We start from the raw sequence: 17,369 nt of genomic DNA on the forward strand, positions 1-17,369 counted from the left end.
TGACGTGTTTCTTAAATTTCCCATAATTATAAATCTTTACTGGAAGTAAATGTCACAGATGTTCAGACTGTCTACCTGTTAAATGATGCCCTATTCTGATGCACAAGCCAGTCTCAAAACCTGAATCAGAGAGAGGTGGAAGCTGCTACTCCAGCTTTAGCACTTTGGAAATACACCTTAGCTCCCCTTATAGTTCCTGGGGCAGCTGGACATAAACTGATGCAAAAACTTGCACGCAGACAAGCCCACAATTAACAAGAGTTAATAAGGCTGCAAGGCCTCACAGCACCTCTTGGGCCAGGCGAATTTGTGCAACATTTACTTGTTGTCAGCTACCCCAATTCTTAAGCCTGGGAAGTGGCAACAGTGTAGGTTTCATGCCTCTTCCTCTCCATTTCACAGACATCAACACCACAGGTATCATCTCTACGAGCGGGGATGTTCCTCGAGTGGGTTAAGAGAGACCAGAGTTTTGTGCACATGAAACACACTTTGCAAGAAGAAATCAAATGTTTTCAGTCTCGACTCTGCAAACCTCTGGCTAAAGATGACTTGCCCGAGGCCAAATCACCGGTTGAGTGAAGCCTACCATTGCTTGATCTCCTCCTCTTTTTTCTTGAAGTTTTCTAGCTTTTTCAGGCCCTTCACTTTCTGCTGCTGCAAGGACTCTTCGCTCTCCCAGGTGCTGTGGATGTAGGACCAGCCTTTCCACTTGATCAGGTACTGAACTTCCCCCTCATCCTTTTCAGGATCGAAGTCCGCGCTGGGGTTGCCGTTGGCTTCGGTCGCATAAATGGTGGTGGAAGCACCAATGGCTGCAAGAGAAATCAGGCTGCAGTTGGTACCTTCCTTATCAACCACTGGACTTCAAATGCATTAGAGCAGAAAGGTACTCTTCTAATACATCTTTTGTGGAAGCACAAAGACTATCCTACAGATTCTGCAATCCTATAAGGCAGGAACACAAAAGTTTTCCATACAACAGAACCTTTTAAACTCTCTCTCTCGTAAGTACCTTTTCTTTAAGTATAGTCAAAGGTCTCTTGAAAAGTTCACAACCATTCAGTTTTACAAAAACACTTTTGTAAGGGCTTTGAGAACAAAACATCGGCTTTATTTTCATTATGGCTTTGTCAATGGGGCTATGAAAACTGACTCCACTGGAAGATCTATTTTATATTTCAAAGAAGAGAAAAGCAGGAATTGCAGAACAATGACTGCATCTTTAAAATGCGTGCAGGCTAAATGAAAGCTGCTGAACACATAAACTAGAGATTCTAGGTTTTTCAATACTACATGTTACCAAAGCTGCTACAAGACATAAATAAGAGGCACAGAGGAAAGGGTCAAAAGCACTGAAATAATCCTTGGTCCCCCTCTGAAGTCCCAAAAGCATTGCACCAGCTCAAGAGAAACTATGAGTACACAATCAGAAATAAAGGCTTTTTCCAGAACTACGCACCTCCTTTTTTTCCAAGCCTGATGTCCAAGACTTTCTCAATAGTTTCACTGTTGTCTTGCTGTTCATCAGCTCCTTCCCCAGTCATCTCTATCAGGTCATCAGAATCTGTCTCAAAATCATCATCTTCTTTGTAACTGAATAAGAACAAAACCAAACTGATTTAAAACCCCTGACTCCTCCCAGTCCACAAACACACAGAACAGCACAGACTGTGGAGCACCTTCTCCACCATTTATCCCAGGGTTCAGTGAATGTTCAGCACACACATGTCTTAAGTCATCTACTCAGTATTTTTCCCCAAGACACCCAGATAGCTACACTTTATCAGGCTAATCCTCTGTCTTGTCCAGGTAAGTTTTTCTGACCATGGCTAACATCAGATGCTCCATAAGGAGGTGGAACAGTTGCTGCAGCAGAAGAAAGGCTATCAACAGAGAAAATCTCCACTATCCAGGGAAAGATTATTTTTTAAAAACAGAGGTTTCAGAGCATCAAAAGCTTGCATGGGTGCCTATACTGCTCTAGGAACTACACTTCTTATCTCTGATGAATGTTTAACCACCACAAAATATTATTTGAGTGGTTCTTTGCAACTCCCTTACTAAGAGTGCTGAAAGGTAAGAAGGCATATTGGGGAATGGACAAAGCTTTACCTCCACCGTGCCTGAACACTCTGTCCTAAGGCATAACCCATCAGCCACTCTCAGACAATTGCTCCAATCCAGGACAGCTGCTCCCTTTTGCTCATTTTCAACTATTATTTGCAATTATTAATCTCATCTGAAGCTTCTTTAGAAACATTACACAAACTCCCTCACATTTCTCTAAGAGGAATTGGTAAATACTCCCTCCTTTACAGATGGCAAAACAAGGCAAAGGCAGATGTTCACAGCATGAACCTGTCAAAATAACCACACCTCAGCCACAGGTATGTGCAGGGCAGAGCAGGGTCTCTGCAGGATCACTCAGGCAGTCAAGAGTCCCCCAATGCTCCCTCCTCCCCACCCAGCTCTCATCACTGAGCAACCCCATACTTCTTCATACCTGACATTTTTGGCTGCTCTTCGTCGAGTTTGTCTCTTGGGGGTCTCATCATCTTCGTCATCATCGTCATCTTCAGATGAGTCTGGTTTCTTTCTCTTCCCACGCTGGACTTTGTGGGGCTTTTTAACACCAGTTTTGGCCACTGTTCTAAAATAAGAATTAATAAAGCCATAATACAGCATGGTTTATGTAAACATCTGCTTTAGTAAGTCTTTTAGAATGCATGAATCTCAAAATTAGACTCCTAAGGGCTTTAGTCTGCTCTAACTATCATGGAAACCACTGTGTCACTCACTGGAGCACTAGATGGGGTGATGAGGAAGTACTAGGCCCTAGGTTTACTAGGTCGTGAACGAAGTTAATATTACAGGAAAAAAGCCACATTCTTTAGTGACAAATAGACATTTTCTCTCCACCCAGCACAGGCAGGAAAAGAGACTGAACCAAACAGTCCTTACCTCCTTTGGACAGGTCTTCTTGCTTTAATTTTCTTCGGTTCAGGCTCACTCTCTCCACTGGTGCCTTGCTCCCCTCCATCTTCATCCTCCTCTCCAGCAGAGACCTCTCTTTTCCATTTAATTCTACAGTCAGAAATGTAGGTCATGAAGGGCAATGATATTTCTACACAAATACTTGGCTGAACAGATATCCAAGCCATCAAGGCCATAACTACAAGAGAAAGTTCCAGGCTGCACCCTCAGTTGTTCAGAGCAATGCAGGGGGGATGTGATGGTGCAATTCTCTGCTTTTAAGAGGTCTTAGGCACCTGTGTTTTGATTCACAAAGTGGTAGAATTGCCTTGATCTCTTGAGTGAGAGCAGCTCTTACCACATACAATGTGCTGGTGGCAGAGCTGTACTGCTCACACCTGGGTGGGCAAGGGCTTCAATTGATTGATTTGCTTTCTCTACTTCTGCATTTTTGAAATGGGCTGGAAAGATCTGAAGTGCTCACTATCGCTTATGGAGTATGAGCCACAACATTCACAGTTCCATGAGCTCCTTGGAGCCCAGAAAATGGAGCAAGAAGTCTCTTGCCATCTAAATTCAGGGGATTAAAGTTTCCGAGTGTGAAGCCAAATCATGCTGTACCACTAGTGGAAGGAAGCATGTTCTCTGTGGGCAGCTCAGAGCAAAGCTGCAGCTCCAAAATGCCATTGGAAGGAGCCCCTCCTCTGTCCGAGGGGGCATGGAGAGTCCACAAGGATCATTCCCCTTGCCCAGGAGAGGTCCATACTACCACAGTCCTCCCTATGCTTTATCACCTTCCCTCCTGCACTGATGTGTACAGCTAAATGAAGAGTTAAAAGACAAAATGCAGGAGAAAGGGAGCAGAATCATGTGGCTGTGCTTAAGTTTTCTCCAGCAAGCAGCTCACAGTTCCGTGGTTCCCTTTAGTGTTTGGAAAAACTAAAAGATACTTATTAGATGGGAAAAGGCAGTAAAATATGACTGTAAGTGAACTCAGATATGGTGCTCAGACACCTAAAACATTCTTTATGGAATTTATTTTGTTTTAATAGAGGGTTATAAAAGATAGGAGAGGATAATAATTTGGTATTTTATTCTCAGATACTCTAAAAGGTGGGAGGAGAAAGGATTAAATTGTTTTAAGTATCTCTGAAGGAGAATCAGTAAGCTGATGGAGAAGTGAAAGACTGACAACAGAAAGTGAACCTGACTTGTTCAGATTCCATCACAGGCATAGTGGGAAAATACAAACAAAAGTTGGGAAATTGCATCCATCTGTAGATCCATTTTCATACTTGGATTTTAGTAATCCAAAGTATTTTTACCGGAAATATTAAAATTATTTATTTTACAAATTCGCCATGTTGACAACTCCCAGCAAGCAACCCTGTGCACTGCTGTTCTGAAAAATAAACCAAAGTACCACCATTCAAAACCCTTTCCCTAGAAAACTTACTTTCTTTTCAACTGCTTCTGACGTCTTCTTTTTGGGCTCTCATTTTCAGATTCACTACTTGCCTTTAATTGAAAAGAAAGAAAATCAGGTTGTAGGCTTCACTCTGGACTGACTCCTCAAGGATGCAACTGAAACATGTGCACGTGGGCTGAGCCCAGGCCCTTCCCCTGCAGGGCTGGAGGTGCTTTTGAGCAACGGGGCTGTGCAGTGTGTGCAACAGCCCATGGATTACAAACACACAGGGTGAATCTGTCCACCAAATGAATTATGATCTAGAAATTGATTATGATTTCTAGAAGGAAGGAAATTCTCATAAAAAGACAACATTCTCATCACAAGAGTGTCCTTGCTTTGCTGTTGGTTTTTTCTCCCACAGGCAAAGTCACTGAGGACCTGAATGGGTCAGAGCCATGTCCTGCTGCTTTCCCTCCTCCTAATCCTGCAGTCTCACCAGTGAGACTCTCTCTGGCTAAATATATCTACAGCTATTCTAACTACTTGCTGTACTGTTTTAAATGGGTGTCATTAACTCCTACAGACCAAGATAGCTAAAAAAAAAAATCTTTAGGCTGGTTGCACACAACCCCATTTTCGTAAAAACTAGTCAACCATGAAAACTGATCACCACACTTGCCCCAGAAAACACAAATAGCTAGGGACAAAACTGAAGAAACCCATATGAGATTTCTAAATGAGTATTAAGATGACAGAGGTAGCCTCCAAGGCCGCTTTCTCCGCACACTGGAAATCTTCCACTTCAAACTGCTTTTTGCTGCAGTATTCATCTTTGGCTCTAGGTACTGTCTGTCCATCACCACGGGTACCTCAGTTTGCATCCCCTGACACCCTCACACAGCTTCAACTGAGAGCTGTTCACACAAGGATTTTGTGAAACAGTATGATCTGCAACATGAAAAAGTGGAGGTTCTGGAGAGCCATGGCTCACCCCTTTGTTCTCTTTCTGCACCCTTTATTTCCATTTTCCAGCTTTCCTTCCACCAACAGAAATTTCCCTCTCACTTGCACAGTGCATCCATTAAAATACACTGAAACACTGGATGCCACCTTAGACCAAGAGCTTCTCTGCATTTCACCGTGGTTTGGTGTCAGATTTGCACGTGACATAACACCACCTTTTGCCCCAATATCTCACTATAAACATGAGTTGATCCACCTGTTTCACAGCCCTGTGTGAAATCCCTGTCTCATTTACGAAGCATCCAGGAAGCAAGTGACTGGCAAACACCACGGAGAGCCCTACCTACCCTTACAACACAAGCCAAGCATTCCACAGATTTCAGTTTTGGCAAGCAAAAGTCCTCAGTTTCCTATTTTTCTCTTTCAATCTCTTATCTGCTTTCTGAAGCTTTGCCATTCCAATTTGGCACGATTTTTGAGAATCTGTCCCTCAGCGCACGTTTACTTTTTTCTGTCCTTTGGCAAGCCAGAGGCAAAGAGAGGTGGATTTCTCTCCTGCTCTGTGTCAGAGAAGATCACATTTGGAGAAAACCAAATACAACCTTCAGTTCTTTGAAACTAACTCCACCTCTTTGCCAAAATCCCATTTTTCAAGCTTCTAGTGTGCATCTTCCTAATGCCTGGACTCTCCCCCTGCTCTGTCACTGTCTCTACAAAGCTGATGACAATCTCTTAATGACTCGTCTTTTCCTCCTCTCTTCCTCCTTGAAAAATTTAACTTGTGACTGCAGCTCAACTGCCTTCAGTTACATTTTTCAAAAACACCATTGTCTGTTTTGGATGTGTGTCAAGCCCAGCAATATCTCCTCTGACACAGCCAGTCCCCAGCCTGAGTCATCTGCCTGACTTGTGCTCCCACATCACATCCTCCCTGTCCCAGTAGAGTGCCAGGAAACACTGTGCCTGCAGCTCCTCAGCCTCTCCTCCCTGCTCCCTTACCACCAACCCTATCTCCTGGAAGCAAACTCCTTGGTTAAGGAAGTGCAGATGCAAACCAGAGAGCTGGGGGAACGCCAGGTCCGGAGTGTGCACCTGAGGTCCCATCTGCACTCCAGCTGCCACACACCACCATCAGGAAGCAGACTGGTTGGGAAATCACATGCAACTTGAATTTTAATAATGTCACCTCCCTGAATGGTACAAGCTAAGCCAGCAAAGTCCATCCCCAGTCCTCAGTGGGATTTTTGTCAGCCCAGCAGGAGATGCCAGGGCACACTGCTCGCCCTCAGAGCCTGAGCACCAGCGCTGGGCTCCAGCTGCCCCTCTGGGTGCTGCCACCACGGCCAAAGGGAAAGATAACTTGTCTTCCCTTGTTCTCCCCTTCCCAACCAAACACTACAGATGTGCCCAACTTATTCCTGCACCACTACTTCCAACTGGACTAGGAAGTGGAAAACCAAACAATTTGTTTTCCCCACCTCCAGCTGAAGGGATCAGCCTTCCCTCGCTGTGCGTCGCTGACTCTTCATATCTAATTAATTCTCTGTCCCAACACATAAAGTGCATATGATTTTACTACATTAATTAGGCTACATTTTGCCATGGAGCAACACTGTACAAACATAATGATGCTGCATATGTAGTAGCACCAAGCAGAGCAACACAGCAGCAGTTTTAAAGTTCTGTTCTTTCAGATGGTCCGTAAGTGTCATTACTAGCACAGGGCATGAGAAATGGAGTCTCCAGACCACTGGAAAGGAGGCCCAGGTGAGCCTCTGGAGCTCACGATGCCTACTAGGAGAGATAAAGACTTGCTTAAACAGAGGCAAGAAATATTTCAGACTACAGTCAAAGTGAGAATTTGCTCATTTCAGGCTTAACAGTGGTCATGCTCTAGTGCTCCACAAAAGCTGGAGAACCTCAGTTCACCAGGTTAGTCTTATGTCTGCTGAACTTCTCTTTCCTAGTGAGACCAATAGTGTTTGAATTTTCAGCAAATACATGAGGCAAAGCATTGACCAAAATGCAAATGAGCAGATTTTTTTTTCCAATAATAAAACCAGTTGTATTTTCAGAATGCTCCGGTGCGTGTCTTGTGGCCTCTCTCTCTCACAGAAAAGATGCACTGTGACATTTATTACTAACTTCAATCTGAAACCACCCTTTTTAAAGTAAAAAGATCATGTCTGTTTTGGGCACATTTATTTCTTGACTGCCCCAGAATGACGGAATTATAAAACAGTTTGGGTTGGATGAGACCTTACAGACCATCTCATCCCAACCACCCTGCCATGGGCAGGGACCTTTCACTAGACCAGGTTGCTCAGAGCCCTGTTCAGTCTGGCCTTGAACACTTACAGCAATGGGGCATCCATAGCATCTCTGGGCAACCTGTGCCAGGGCCTTACCACCCTCACAGCAAAGAATTTGTTCCTTATATCTAAATTAAATTTCCCCTTTCGGTTTGAATACTCTGAAAGGCACCTGGCTTTGCACGCCTCACATCCTCTGGCTGAAACCTGAAGCTGATTTATTAACTGCAAAGAAAATGCCCGAGGAAGTAGTGTTTTTACTAAAAAACTCACACATGCTCTTGTTCCTGGAGACAGCTCTAGTCTTCTGAGCAGCTCTGTGCTCTCATGCACAGCTGCACTTTTGCTTCCCGATAACTCAGCCCACGCCTGGGTATTGATCACGAGTTATCACCTCTCTGATCACAGCTCGGGCACCTACACAATCTGCCCAGAAATCCCCAGAAGGCAACCATTTCTAACACACAAATAACCTACTCAAAGTGCTGCTCTCGGAGGACACAGTGATTGAGCAGTGCCCCAAAACCTGAACCAGCTCCTCCTACGCGCCATCTCCCTTGTGCAGGTGAGTCACGGGGCGGCACGTGGGGAGCTGTGATGCCTCATCCTTGCTCTGGTCTCTGAGCCTGCCACGCTGCCTGGGCGATGCTCTTTGCTAATCTGCAGAGAAGCATTAGGGAAGAAGGCAATTATAAGCTCCCAGACACTGTGCTGGAAGTCCCAAGCAGCAAGAGACAGGAGCAGGTCACTGGCGACAGGATTAACCCTGCAAAGGTAAAAAGCAACCTTGAGAGGTGTCAAGCGCCTTGGGTTTCTGCCGGGTCCAGCAGCAGCAAGGAGTGCTCAGCACCACGCAGGCTTGAGCTACATTATTTCCTCCCTCTTGGTGTTTAGGTCTTCCAAAAGCAAGACTTTCCATGTCCTCCTGCTCCCTGCGAGGCCCCAGCACTGTGCTCCTGACACGTCACACCCTCCATCGGACTCTGCTGCAGATGGGAGCTGCCCTACAAGGACGAGTCAGTGTTGCTTTGGGGAGAGAGAGGGGAAGGGGGTGATCCAATTTTGTTACTTTTGGCTTTCTGTGTCACAGAAGTTGCAGCGGGGTCATTTGGAGGGTTGGGTGTTTTTTTTGTTTTTTACAATATTTTGTGGTATAGCAAAGTTTTTGCATCTCAGATTTATTTTTTTTTTAACTTTATCGTACCTTAAATAGTAGGAAATAAATATATCGAAAAAAACCCAACATTTGCAAAACCACGTAATATTGTAAAACAAACAAAGATGGGACTTACCTGAGCCCCTAAGAGGGCAGTGGGGTGTGCAGCGGAGGTCTGAGGTGGGTGTGACGTCGCCGGCACAGTGCAGGCGAGCCTGGCCTTTGCCGAACTTGAAAAGGAAAACAAAAGCTACGTCAATGGTGTGTCCCAAGCCCCTTCCTAACCTGCTGCTCTGTGGGACGTCCAGCACAGGAGTCTGGGGGGGCAGATGGTGGCACTGGAGGTGCCGCAAGGCTCAACAATAACACACCAGAGCAAGGAGATCGAGACCTGCATTTGCCGTGTGACTCAGACCCCTCAAGAATTCAAATGCACGGTTTGGTGGTGAAGCACAAACAGCTGGAGTCACACAGTACCACTTGGCTCCTGCTCTGCTGAAAGTCTCCCACTTATCTTCAGACTCCTAGCCCTAAGCCCCAAGCTTTCCATGGAAGCCTCTTTCTGATTCCCTTTCCCCTCTTCTACAACTTGACCTTCCTGAAGACCTGCGGATTCAGCACTCCATGTACAAACCCTGTTAGATGCAAATGAAGGTGGCAGCTAATTCCTACATCTTAAGAAAAAAACAATGTTCTAAAAAAGGAACGATTAGAAGGTTTGGCTGCCAGGCTCTGACCACTGTCACCTCCAGTTGAAGCACAAAAGACTCCCCAATATTCAATCAAAGAAAAGTGATGGCTCATAAAGCTGCAGACACGCAAATGCATTTATTAGTGGGATCCATTCCAGTATGGGCAACAATGACTGTTTTGTTGCTCTGAGGTGCTTCTGGGAACTTTCCTTTATTCCTGGTTGGATTTGTGTTGTGTTTTGGTTTTGTTCTGGTTTTTTTATTACGCAGACTCATTCTCTCCAGGGTGTTCCTACAGCAGAGCATGACTTGCATTACACCCTGTTCCAGTAATCAGATCAGTGCATGCAGATCTCAGCCCACGCAGTGTCCCACTGACTCCAGAGGTCTCAGGCCAAGAGGACGCAGCTGCAGGACTGGGACCTCAGCTGTGAGCTCCAACAGCCAAATACCAAATTAGGACTCAGAGTGTACAAAGCAATGCAGACGAGACCTCCCTTTGCTCTTTGGGTTTAGTTGGTTTTATATGTTCAGTAATCCCTCATCCTTTTTTTTTTCCTTACCTCATCTTTTATATTAAATCGTGACGGTTCTTGTCTGCTTCGGTTTGACCTCCTAACCCCATAAACATCAGGATATTCTTCCCACATCTGCAAAATAAACAGACCATCAGAAGGCCTGCTTCACCCCAATTATTTCTGACATTTCTGAGAAGTTTGATGGTGTTTTAAAAAAATGAACATAAAACCATTAGCAACCAGTAGATGGACACTTTAAAAACTGGCTGAAAAAGATTATGATTATTTTGGGGTATTTGGCAAGACTCTAAAGCAGCATGTTTTATCTCAGTGCTATCTTTACAGTGGTCCATGTTTCCACCAAGATACAAACCACTCTCCAGCACGCTGAGGCTGAAGGACAGAGTGTTGAGGTAGCCAGCCCCCTGCAGCAACAGTGCCAAAGGTAAGGAGGCACATGGAATGAATGGACCTACCAACTCAACAGGACAATTCTCTGCTAACAGATTCCAATCACAGTTCCTTTCCAGAAGGAAAACCCCATCAGCTGCCTGGAGAAATTGCCAGTAGCAACCTCAAAAGTGAACTCTGTGGCCCAGCCTGGATGGCAAACTGAGCAGGGCACCCTGTACTTTGGCAAGGTGAAGTGGCAGCTGCTGGTTCCTCTCCTGAATGCACTGATGACAATATGGTTTGGCAGCACAGGACACATGGATGTGGAGAGGTGACTGCTGGGAATAGTTGTGCTCTATGTGCTGTAATGAGGCTCTCACCAGTTTAATACACCCTGTATAGCAGCATGCAATTGTTCTTGTGGATGGACAGGAAGAGAAGGGGGAGATAAGAATGGATGCCCAAAGGGTGTGAATGCAGAGCTGTGCTGGTGACACAGGACATCAGAAGAGCTACAGGGCAGATACAAACCACCACATATCCCTCAAACACCTACAACAGCAATTCCTCTCTCCCTCAGCAGAGCTCATCCTGTTAGTTTTCTAAATCTATTTATTCTCCTTCTTATTCTCTCTACCTCCAGTCCTCAAATATCTCTGCAAGCCACTGGCAGGGAAAGGAAATCAAAATACACTGCCAGATGCAGCAGTGATTGGGATTAAGAGTCTGATGCACACAAGGCTGCAGCCCAGCAATTTTTCCCTGCCTCTGCTAAAGGAGCAATGGGATAATGGACAGACTGTGAAGGTGTGTGCCTGCTGGGCATGCAAGTACAGAGATAAATTCACATGAAAGAACAAATCAAAATACTCCCAAAACCATCTGAAGAACTTATCTTTCCACCTATTATATGACATGGGTTTTGAATATGGGATCAACTCCCATGACAAATCTGAATAGCACCTAACACAAATTAACCTCACCTTCATGGGTGTATCTACACAAACATCAAATAAACACTAATATAATAATTAATTGCATTGGTTATTCAAAAGGAACAGGTATCAACACGCCTAGGTTAGGCCTAGCTAAGGAAAACATCCATTAACAGAGAAATTAGGAAGGGAGAGGCTTTCTTATTAGAGGCTGCCCTGACCTTTTCATGTTTCATGCTAATTATCACCCTATGTATGGATGTGCTTCCTCGTAGGATAATGTTAACATTTATTGTTAGGGACATGCTCTTAGAAGCCCTCAAAGGAGGAGAAAACTTCCTTTGGTCCCCACTTATCAACAATAAACCAGAAATTTTAATATTGTGTTACCACAACTGCCTTAGAAATGCATCCTCCCTTGCCAGTCCGAACACTGGAGGGTTTAGACATGACCTGAACCAGCAGCCTGGAGATTTGTGAGAGAGAGAAACTGGTAACAAAATCCTTCACTTCTCCCTGGCAGGTACATGGGGAGCACAGGCTGGACACACTGCCCTTCCTTCTGTCTTCACACATATAGCAACTTTCTCCAGAAGCAACCTGTGTGCAGTGCAAGCCACAGCTAAGGACAACTGGATGGTTACACACCCCAAACAAACAAACAAACTGACCTAACCTGATTTTCTTCCTTCCAGCTGAACTCAGTTCACTGAGTTCCTGTCTCCAAATGGGTATTTTGGCTCCTCTTTCTCACTTCACACTACACCATGTTACTTAGGTGCCTCTACCCCTCAGGCAAAGCAGATACCAGTTTCTGCACTGCAGAGGGACACCAGGTGCATTAACACCAAAAATCTCATTTCCTCCTGGACAGCAAGTGGAAGGAAAACCTGGCTATCTGAAGGGGGTAGCTGGGAAGCTGGAAAACAACAACAACAACAACAACAACAACCCCCACTGTTCTGGACATATTAACCAACAGAAGTTAAATAGCTTTTTTATTCCTCTTTTTTTTTTTTCTATATTTTTTTCAGAGGAAGACAGTGATGTAAAAAAAAAGTGGACCAAACACTAGACAAGCCTTCTCCACTGCTTCTGAGGGAGAGGGGGAGACAAGAGTGGAAAGACAGAGGGAGAGGATGAAATGACAGGATCACGTGTTGATGACAGGCGCCTGCTTCTCATTCGCCAGTCAGCCCCATCACTGTCTACCTGGTGCCCAAAGAGTTGTTCCACAAACACACCAGCTCCTGCTCACAAGGGTGACATCAGCAGGGCTCCAGCACACAGACCAAGCAACCAGAGAGTGACCTGGGGACACTGGAGGCCAGAGGCTGTTTGGTCCATGTGCAAAGTGGCTGGGAAGCTGGAGACAGCTTTGTTGGGGTCCTGCTGTCTGACCTTCCATGGCAAGTACGGCAATAACGTGCCTGTGCAGAGCAGCAGGGGCAATACCTTTTTAACATCTGCTATCCTTTCCTTCTTAGAGGCTGGTTTTTCTTTGGTTTCAGGAGGGGTCTGCTGGGATTTGGAACCCGTTGATTCACTTTCGGATTCAGACTGACTCTCAGAGGACTCCGAGCTGCTGTTTGATTCGCTGCCCTGCTCGCTTTCAGACTGGCTTGCAGAGTCAGAGCCAGAGGCTTCTTCGGATGCTGAGTGACTAATGGTAGAGAAAGAAGAGATTACATTTTAACTGTACTGTCGCAGCCTTGAAATATGCATCGAGCAAACCTGAGACATGTCCAAGCCACAACAACAGGCTTGGAATAGCCTAAATGTTAAGTGGGAACACTGTCCTGAACAGACACCCTGCAATGGCATTTTGCAGCAGCGGCAATTCCTTCCCAGGACTGACAGTGAACACAGGGGTGAGAATGCAGCCCCAGAAATCCTTGTCCAGGGTCTCCAGCTCATCAACAGAATAAAACCAGCAGTGGTACCACGGAGAAAAGCATTAGTAATACCAGCAGCACACGTAGTCCTCTGAGGATCTGGCTGTCTTAGAGTGAGCAAGAGCAAGGTTATTTTGGGAGCTGGAGCATCTGGAGACCATCCTGCTGTATTAAAGATAAGCACTTGATCCAGCATGGCTCTCCACTGCATCCTAGTATAGCCAGTATTTAAAAAAAAATCTGATATCCAATTTCTGGTAGAGGCCAGTACCGAATATTGTACCCGTAACACCGTAAATTATATTAAATATGACATTTCTTGCAAAAAGAATAAATTCAGCAATGGAACAGCAGAAAGGAGTTTATATGGGCTTGTGGATCAGGTAGCTCCTGTTTAAAGGATTATACCAGTGATGTGCAGACTGCAGTTCCGAAGCCAATAATGGGAGAGTAGAACATCAAGTTGTATTTCCCCCCTTTTTTTTTAATCTTTACATTAAAATGGGTTAGCACACAGAATATTCTCTTAAATAAAGGCTCGTCAACAAAACAATGAGAGGCCAAACTATTTTATGTGGACAAAATATTCCAATACCTTTGCCTAATCACTTCAAAATCTATTTTTTCATTTAAAATCCAATAAAGAAAACTGAAAACTCAGTATACCATATTAGACACGTGCAAGGCAGCATTCAAACCCCTCTATCACAAACAAAAATGCAGTGTGGTGATAATCTACAATCTTCTAGAATTAGGAGCATCCCCCCTTTCCCAGTCAGCGCTTCATTGGCAGCTGGATGCTTTTGTAATATTTAAGAGCTTACTTAAATAAAACATTATGAAAAAAGAGTCAAGAAAACTTGGCAGAGGGAAAACAAGACTTTTATTTTTTTTCACTTCTGTACAAAAGTAGCAAGGTACATCAAAGGCTTTGCTCAGATTTCAGGATTCAAGGAAAAAATAATAAAAAATGAATAAATAAAAAAAAAAAAAAGAAAAAACCCACGAGCACGTGTACAATTACATACAAAGCCACAGGGACTAATGCGCGCTATGGAGACAGATCTCTAGATCCGGCTACTATTCCCGGGGACCACCATATGCAGACAGGGCTAATTCACACCACGACAAGACACCTTCCACTCTCAGATAAAACAAGCTCGTGTAATGGAATGTGTGAGCCCCGGGCCCGTCCCCGCCCTGCCCCGGGGCGCGGACAGGGGGCAGCAGCACCCGCGCGGGTCCCGCCCTCAGGCGGCGCCGCGGCCGCCATTTCGCGGCCGCCCCTCCGCCGCCATCTTGCGACCGCGGGGCTAATCCCGAGCACTGAAGTGGAAGCGCCTGGGAGAAAGGGAATCCGCGGGGAGAGGGGCTGCCTGAGGCTGAAGGGCCAGAAACGGAGTCCCTTCCGCAGGGAGCGGGGGGAGGCATCACCCATGGCTGTTGATCCACCACCCCAGCCTGGGGGTATCACATCGCTGCCTCGAAGCAGGGCTGGAAATTCAAGTTGAACCACGGCCATTCCAGGCGGCCCAGTCCTTCCTGCGTGTCCCTGTCCATGGATAGAAGCTAACCACGATAACCAAAGGCACAGCTCCACGCACAGTATCCCACTGCACCCCTCGTTGTACGATCTCTACAACGGTCCCCTCTTCTCCACCACAGCCCTCCATTGCTACATGTGTAAGCTGGGGTTGTGCCACCCCACTCCAGGGAATGACACTCCAGCAGCTCTGGGGACACTTGGTCCGTGGGTAGGACACAATCCCACTGAGCCTCCTGCAGGGATGGAGGCTCGACCTCCACAAAACAATGGGATCTGGAGGCATCCAAACCTCTACTGTCACAACAGAAAGCAGCAACTCTGTCATGCTGGTGTCCCATGTTCCACAAGGACACACAAAAGAGGAAAAGTGTTTTTCCTTCCCTCAGATTTCTTAGCAATAGATGGAAGAATTGTAACAGCCCAGGCTAGACTGAGGCCAGGCAGCTTTGGCAGTATTTGTTTAGAGGCAGAACAGTAATTAGTCTCCTCCTCCCCCTCTGGAGCTCTTTGTTCCTCAAAGCCCTAAGCTTTATTTCAAGGACATCTGGACACAGGCTCTCTGCACATCAACAGCCGTAATTCATGTGCTTTATCCACAACATTATCTGAGCACTGTAATTCTTTTTTTTTCAAGCTGTGAACTGTGTCAACTGAAAAGAAGGTGACTTCTCTAGAGACATACACATCTGCATGTGCAGGCATTTGCCTGCACACGTGCTTGCCCTACTAAGGAAAAATGTAGATGAGAAGTGGTTACGTCCTTCTGAAGGCTGTTGCAAATAATTTATTTTTTTTTAATAAACGACTTGGAAGTTATCAAGACAAAAGAATGTGCGTTTGTCTTCATTTCTCCATTAATAGAATAAAAAAAGACAAATGAAAAGGTTATTTCCATAAAATAATCCTTTCTAATTGTCACTGGGACAATCAGGAAGCATTCCTACCTGCCAAGGGAGTATAAAATATTAGCAACATTATACATCAAGTCAGGTCTTACACTGTACATACCCAGAGATCCAAGCCCTATTTTCAGAAGTTATTTTTGGAATATGCCCTGTTTTAATGCCCTTAAGTTAGCATCCAAACAAGACCTACTTTCAATTAAACTGGGAGGGATAAGCTATAATTGATTGTCAAAAAAATCACAATTCAACCAGTTCACCCTCCTTCAACTTCCGCAGAGAAACACCCGAGAACATCAGGAAAGCTACAGCTGGACTGTTGGTAACTCCCTAAAGTGAAAAACCCCTAAAAAATTTGAAATCTGCAAAGACTCAGCCAAATACATTACCCTGGTTTCTTAGAAATACTTCAGGCTATAATTCTGTTTTAATTAAGAGCTTGTTCCTGACTTGAGGTGGAAGAAAACCAAATCATTCCTTACCAAGAAAGACACGTTCCTTCCAAGAAATAAGTAGCTGAACAGCAGTGATAAGACCCTTTAAAATCAGGCATCTAAGTTTAAAAGGAAATTACAGCATGCCTGAAGACTCCAGACTTTGCATTTAGTATTTCCCATTACTTCATTTTATAGGGTATCATCTTTGCTAACAGCAACAAACCATTTTATAAGCTCTCAGCAAGTACAAACAGTAGGTGTGAGACAGCTGAAAAAATGACCCCAACACACATTTCTGAAACAAAAAACTGACAAAGGAATGGTTCTAACTGGGACCATTCTACCCCAAAGTTTAAAATGTGACTTTTGAGGGACAGAACTTGAATTAAGCCAGGGGAATAAAGGCGGATTAGTGACCCAAATGGAACTCCTCCCAGTTTTTGAACTGTTGTGAATGTTTTTAATCTAAACAAGTTTGAATTCAAACAGCAACAGTCCCCTGGGCTTCACAAGCTCCACAGGGATTTGGCACCAGCAAAACCACCCCGTGAAGGCTCAGGAAGGCCCTTGGCACATTATTCCAAGGCTGGATAATATCAGGGGCTGGATAATACCAGAAACCGTTATGTTTAACTCCTGTTTAAGTGGCTCTGTCTTTCTAAGTGACCTGCATGAACTGTGGACACACAGGCACAGTGACAACCCAGAGAAGACATAAACACACCGAGATGGGCACCGTGCTGCTGTTAAATATTTCCTTTGAATATTTGAGCTATAAATGTGATGTTCCCTATTATGAAGAGTGACTATTTACAAGGGATAGTGACAGGACAAGGGGGAATGGCTTCAAACTGAAAGTAGGTTTAGATCAGGTATTAGGAAAAAATTCCTTACTATGAGGGTGGTGAAGCCCTGGCACAGGTTGCCCAGAGAGGTTGTGGACTCCCCATTCCTGAAGTGTTCCAGGTCAGGTTGGATGGGGCTCTCAGCAACCTGGTCTTGTGGAAGGTGTCCCTGTCCACGGCAGGGGGGTTGGAACAAGGTGAGGTCCCTTCCAACCCAGGCCATTCCATGATTCTGTATAAACATATGAAATGTCTACATATGTTGCAATGCAAACAAGCACCGTCAATGTTGATATGTGCACTCAAGTCACAGGGTAGCTGTTGAAAGGCTCCAAACCACATGAACAAACAAGCTACTAAACCAGCCAGGGAGAGGAACACAAGATGA

The 17,369-nt window shown here is 45.0% G+C and overlaps 1 protein-coding gene across 6 annotated transcripts in view; it reads right to left on the bottom strand.

Moving 5' to 3' along the window:
* The window catches only part of CHD2 (chromodomain helicase DNA binding protein 2), an 88,073-nt gene that overhangs the window by 27,522 nt on the left and 43,182 nt on the right, over window positions 1-17,369 (bottom strand). For all 6 annotated transcript variants that reach the window (XM_018069664.3, XM_018069665.3, XM_018069667.3 and 3 more), the window contains 7 exons: window positions 12,812-13,019; window positions 10,074-10,160; window positions 4,433-4,494; window positions 2,965-3,087; window positions 2,507-2,653; window positions 1,463-1,596; window positions 590-815 (listed from right to left, as the gene is read on the bottom strand). In XM_018069664.3, coding sequence (XP_017925153.1) covers window positions 590-815; window positions 1,463-1,596; window positions 2,507-2,653; window positions 2,965-3,087; window positions 4,433-4,494; window positions 10,074-10,160; window positions 12,812-13,019 — 987 coding nt within the window. The remainder of the gene's footprint in view (window positions 1-589; window positions 816-1,462; window positions 1,597-2,506; window positions 2,654-2,964; window positions 3,088-4,432; window positions 4,495-10,073; window positions 10,161-12,811; window positions 13,020-17,369) is intronic.

This window comes from Manacus vitellinus, unplaced genomic scaffold (assembly GCF_001715985.3).
Source record: "Manacus vitellinus isolate BGI_N305 unplaced genomic scaffold, ASM171598v3 scaffold_16_pilon, whole genome shotgun sequence".
Taxonomy (NCBI): Eukaryota; Metazoa; Chordata; class Aves; order Passeriformes; family Pipridae; genus Manacus; species Manacus vitellinus.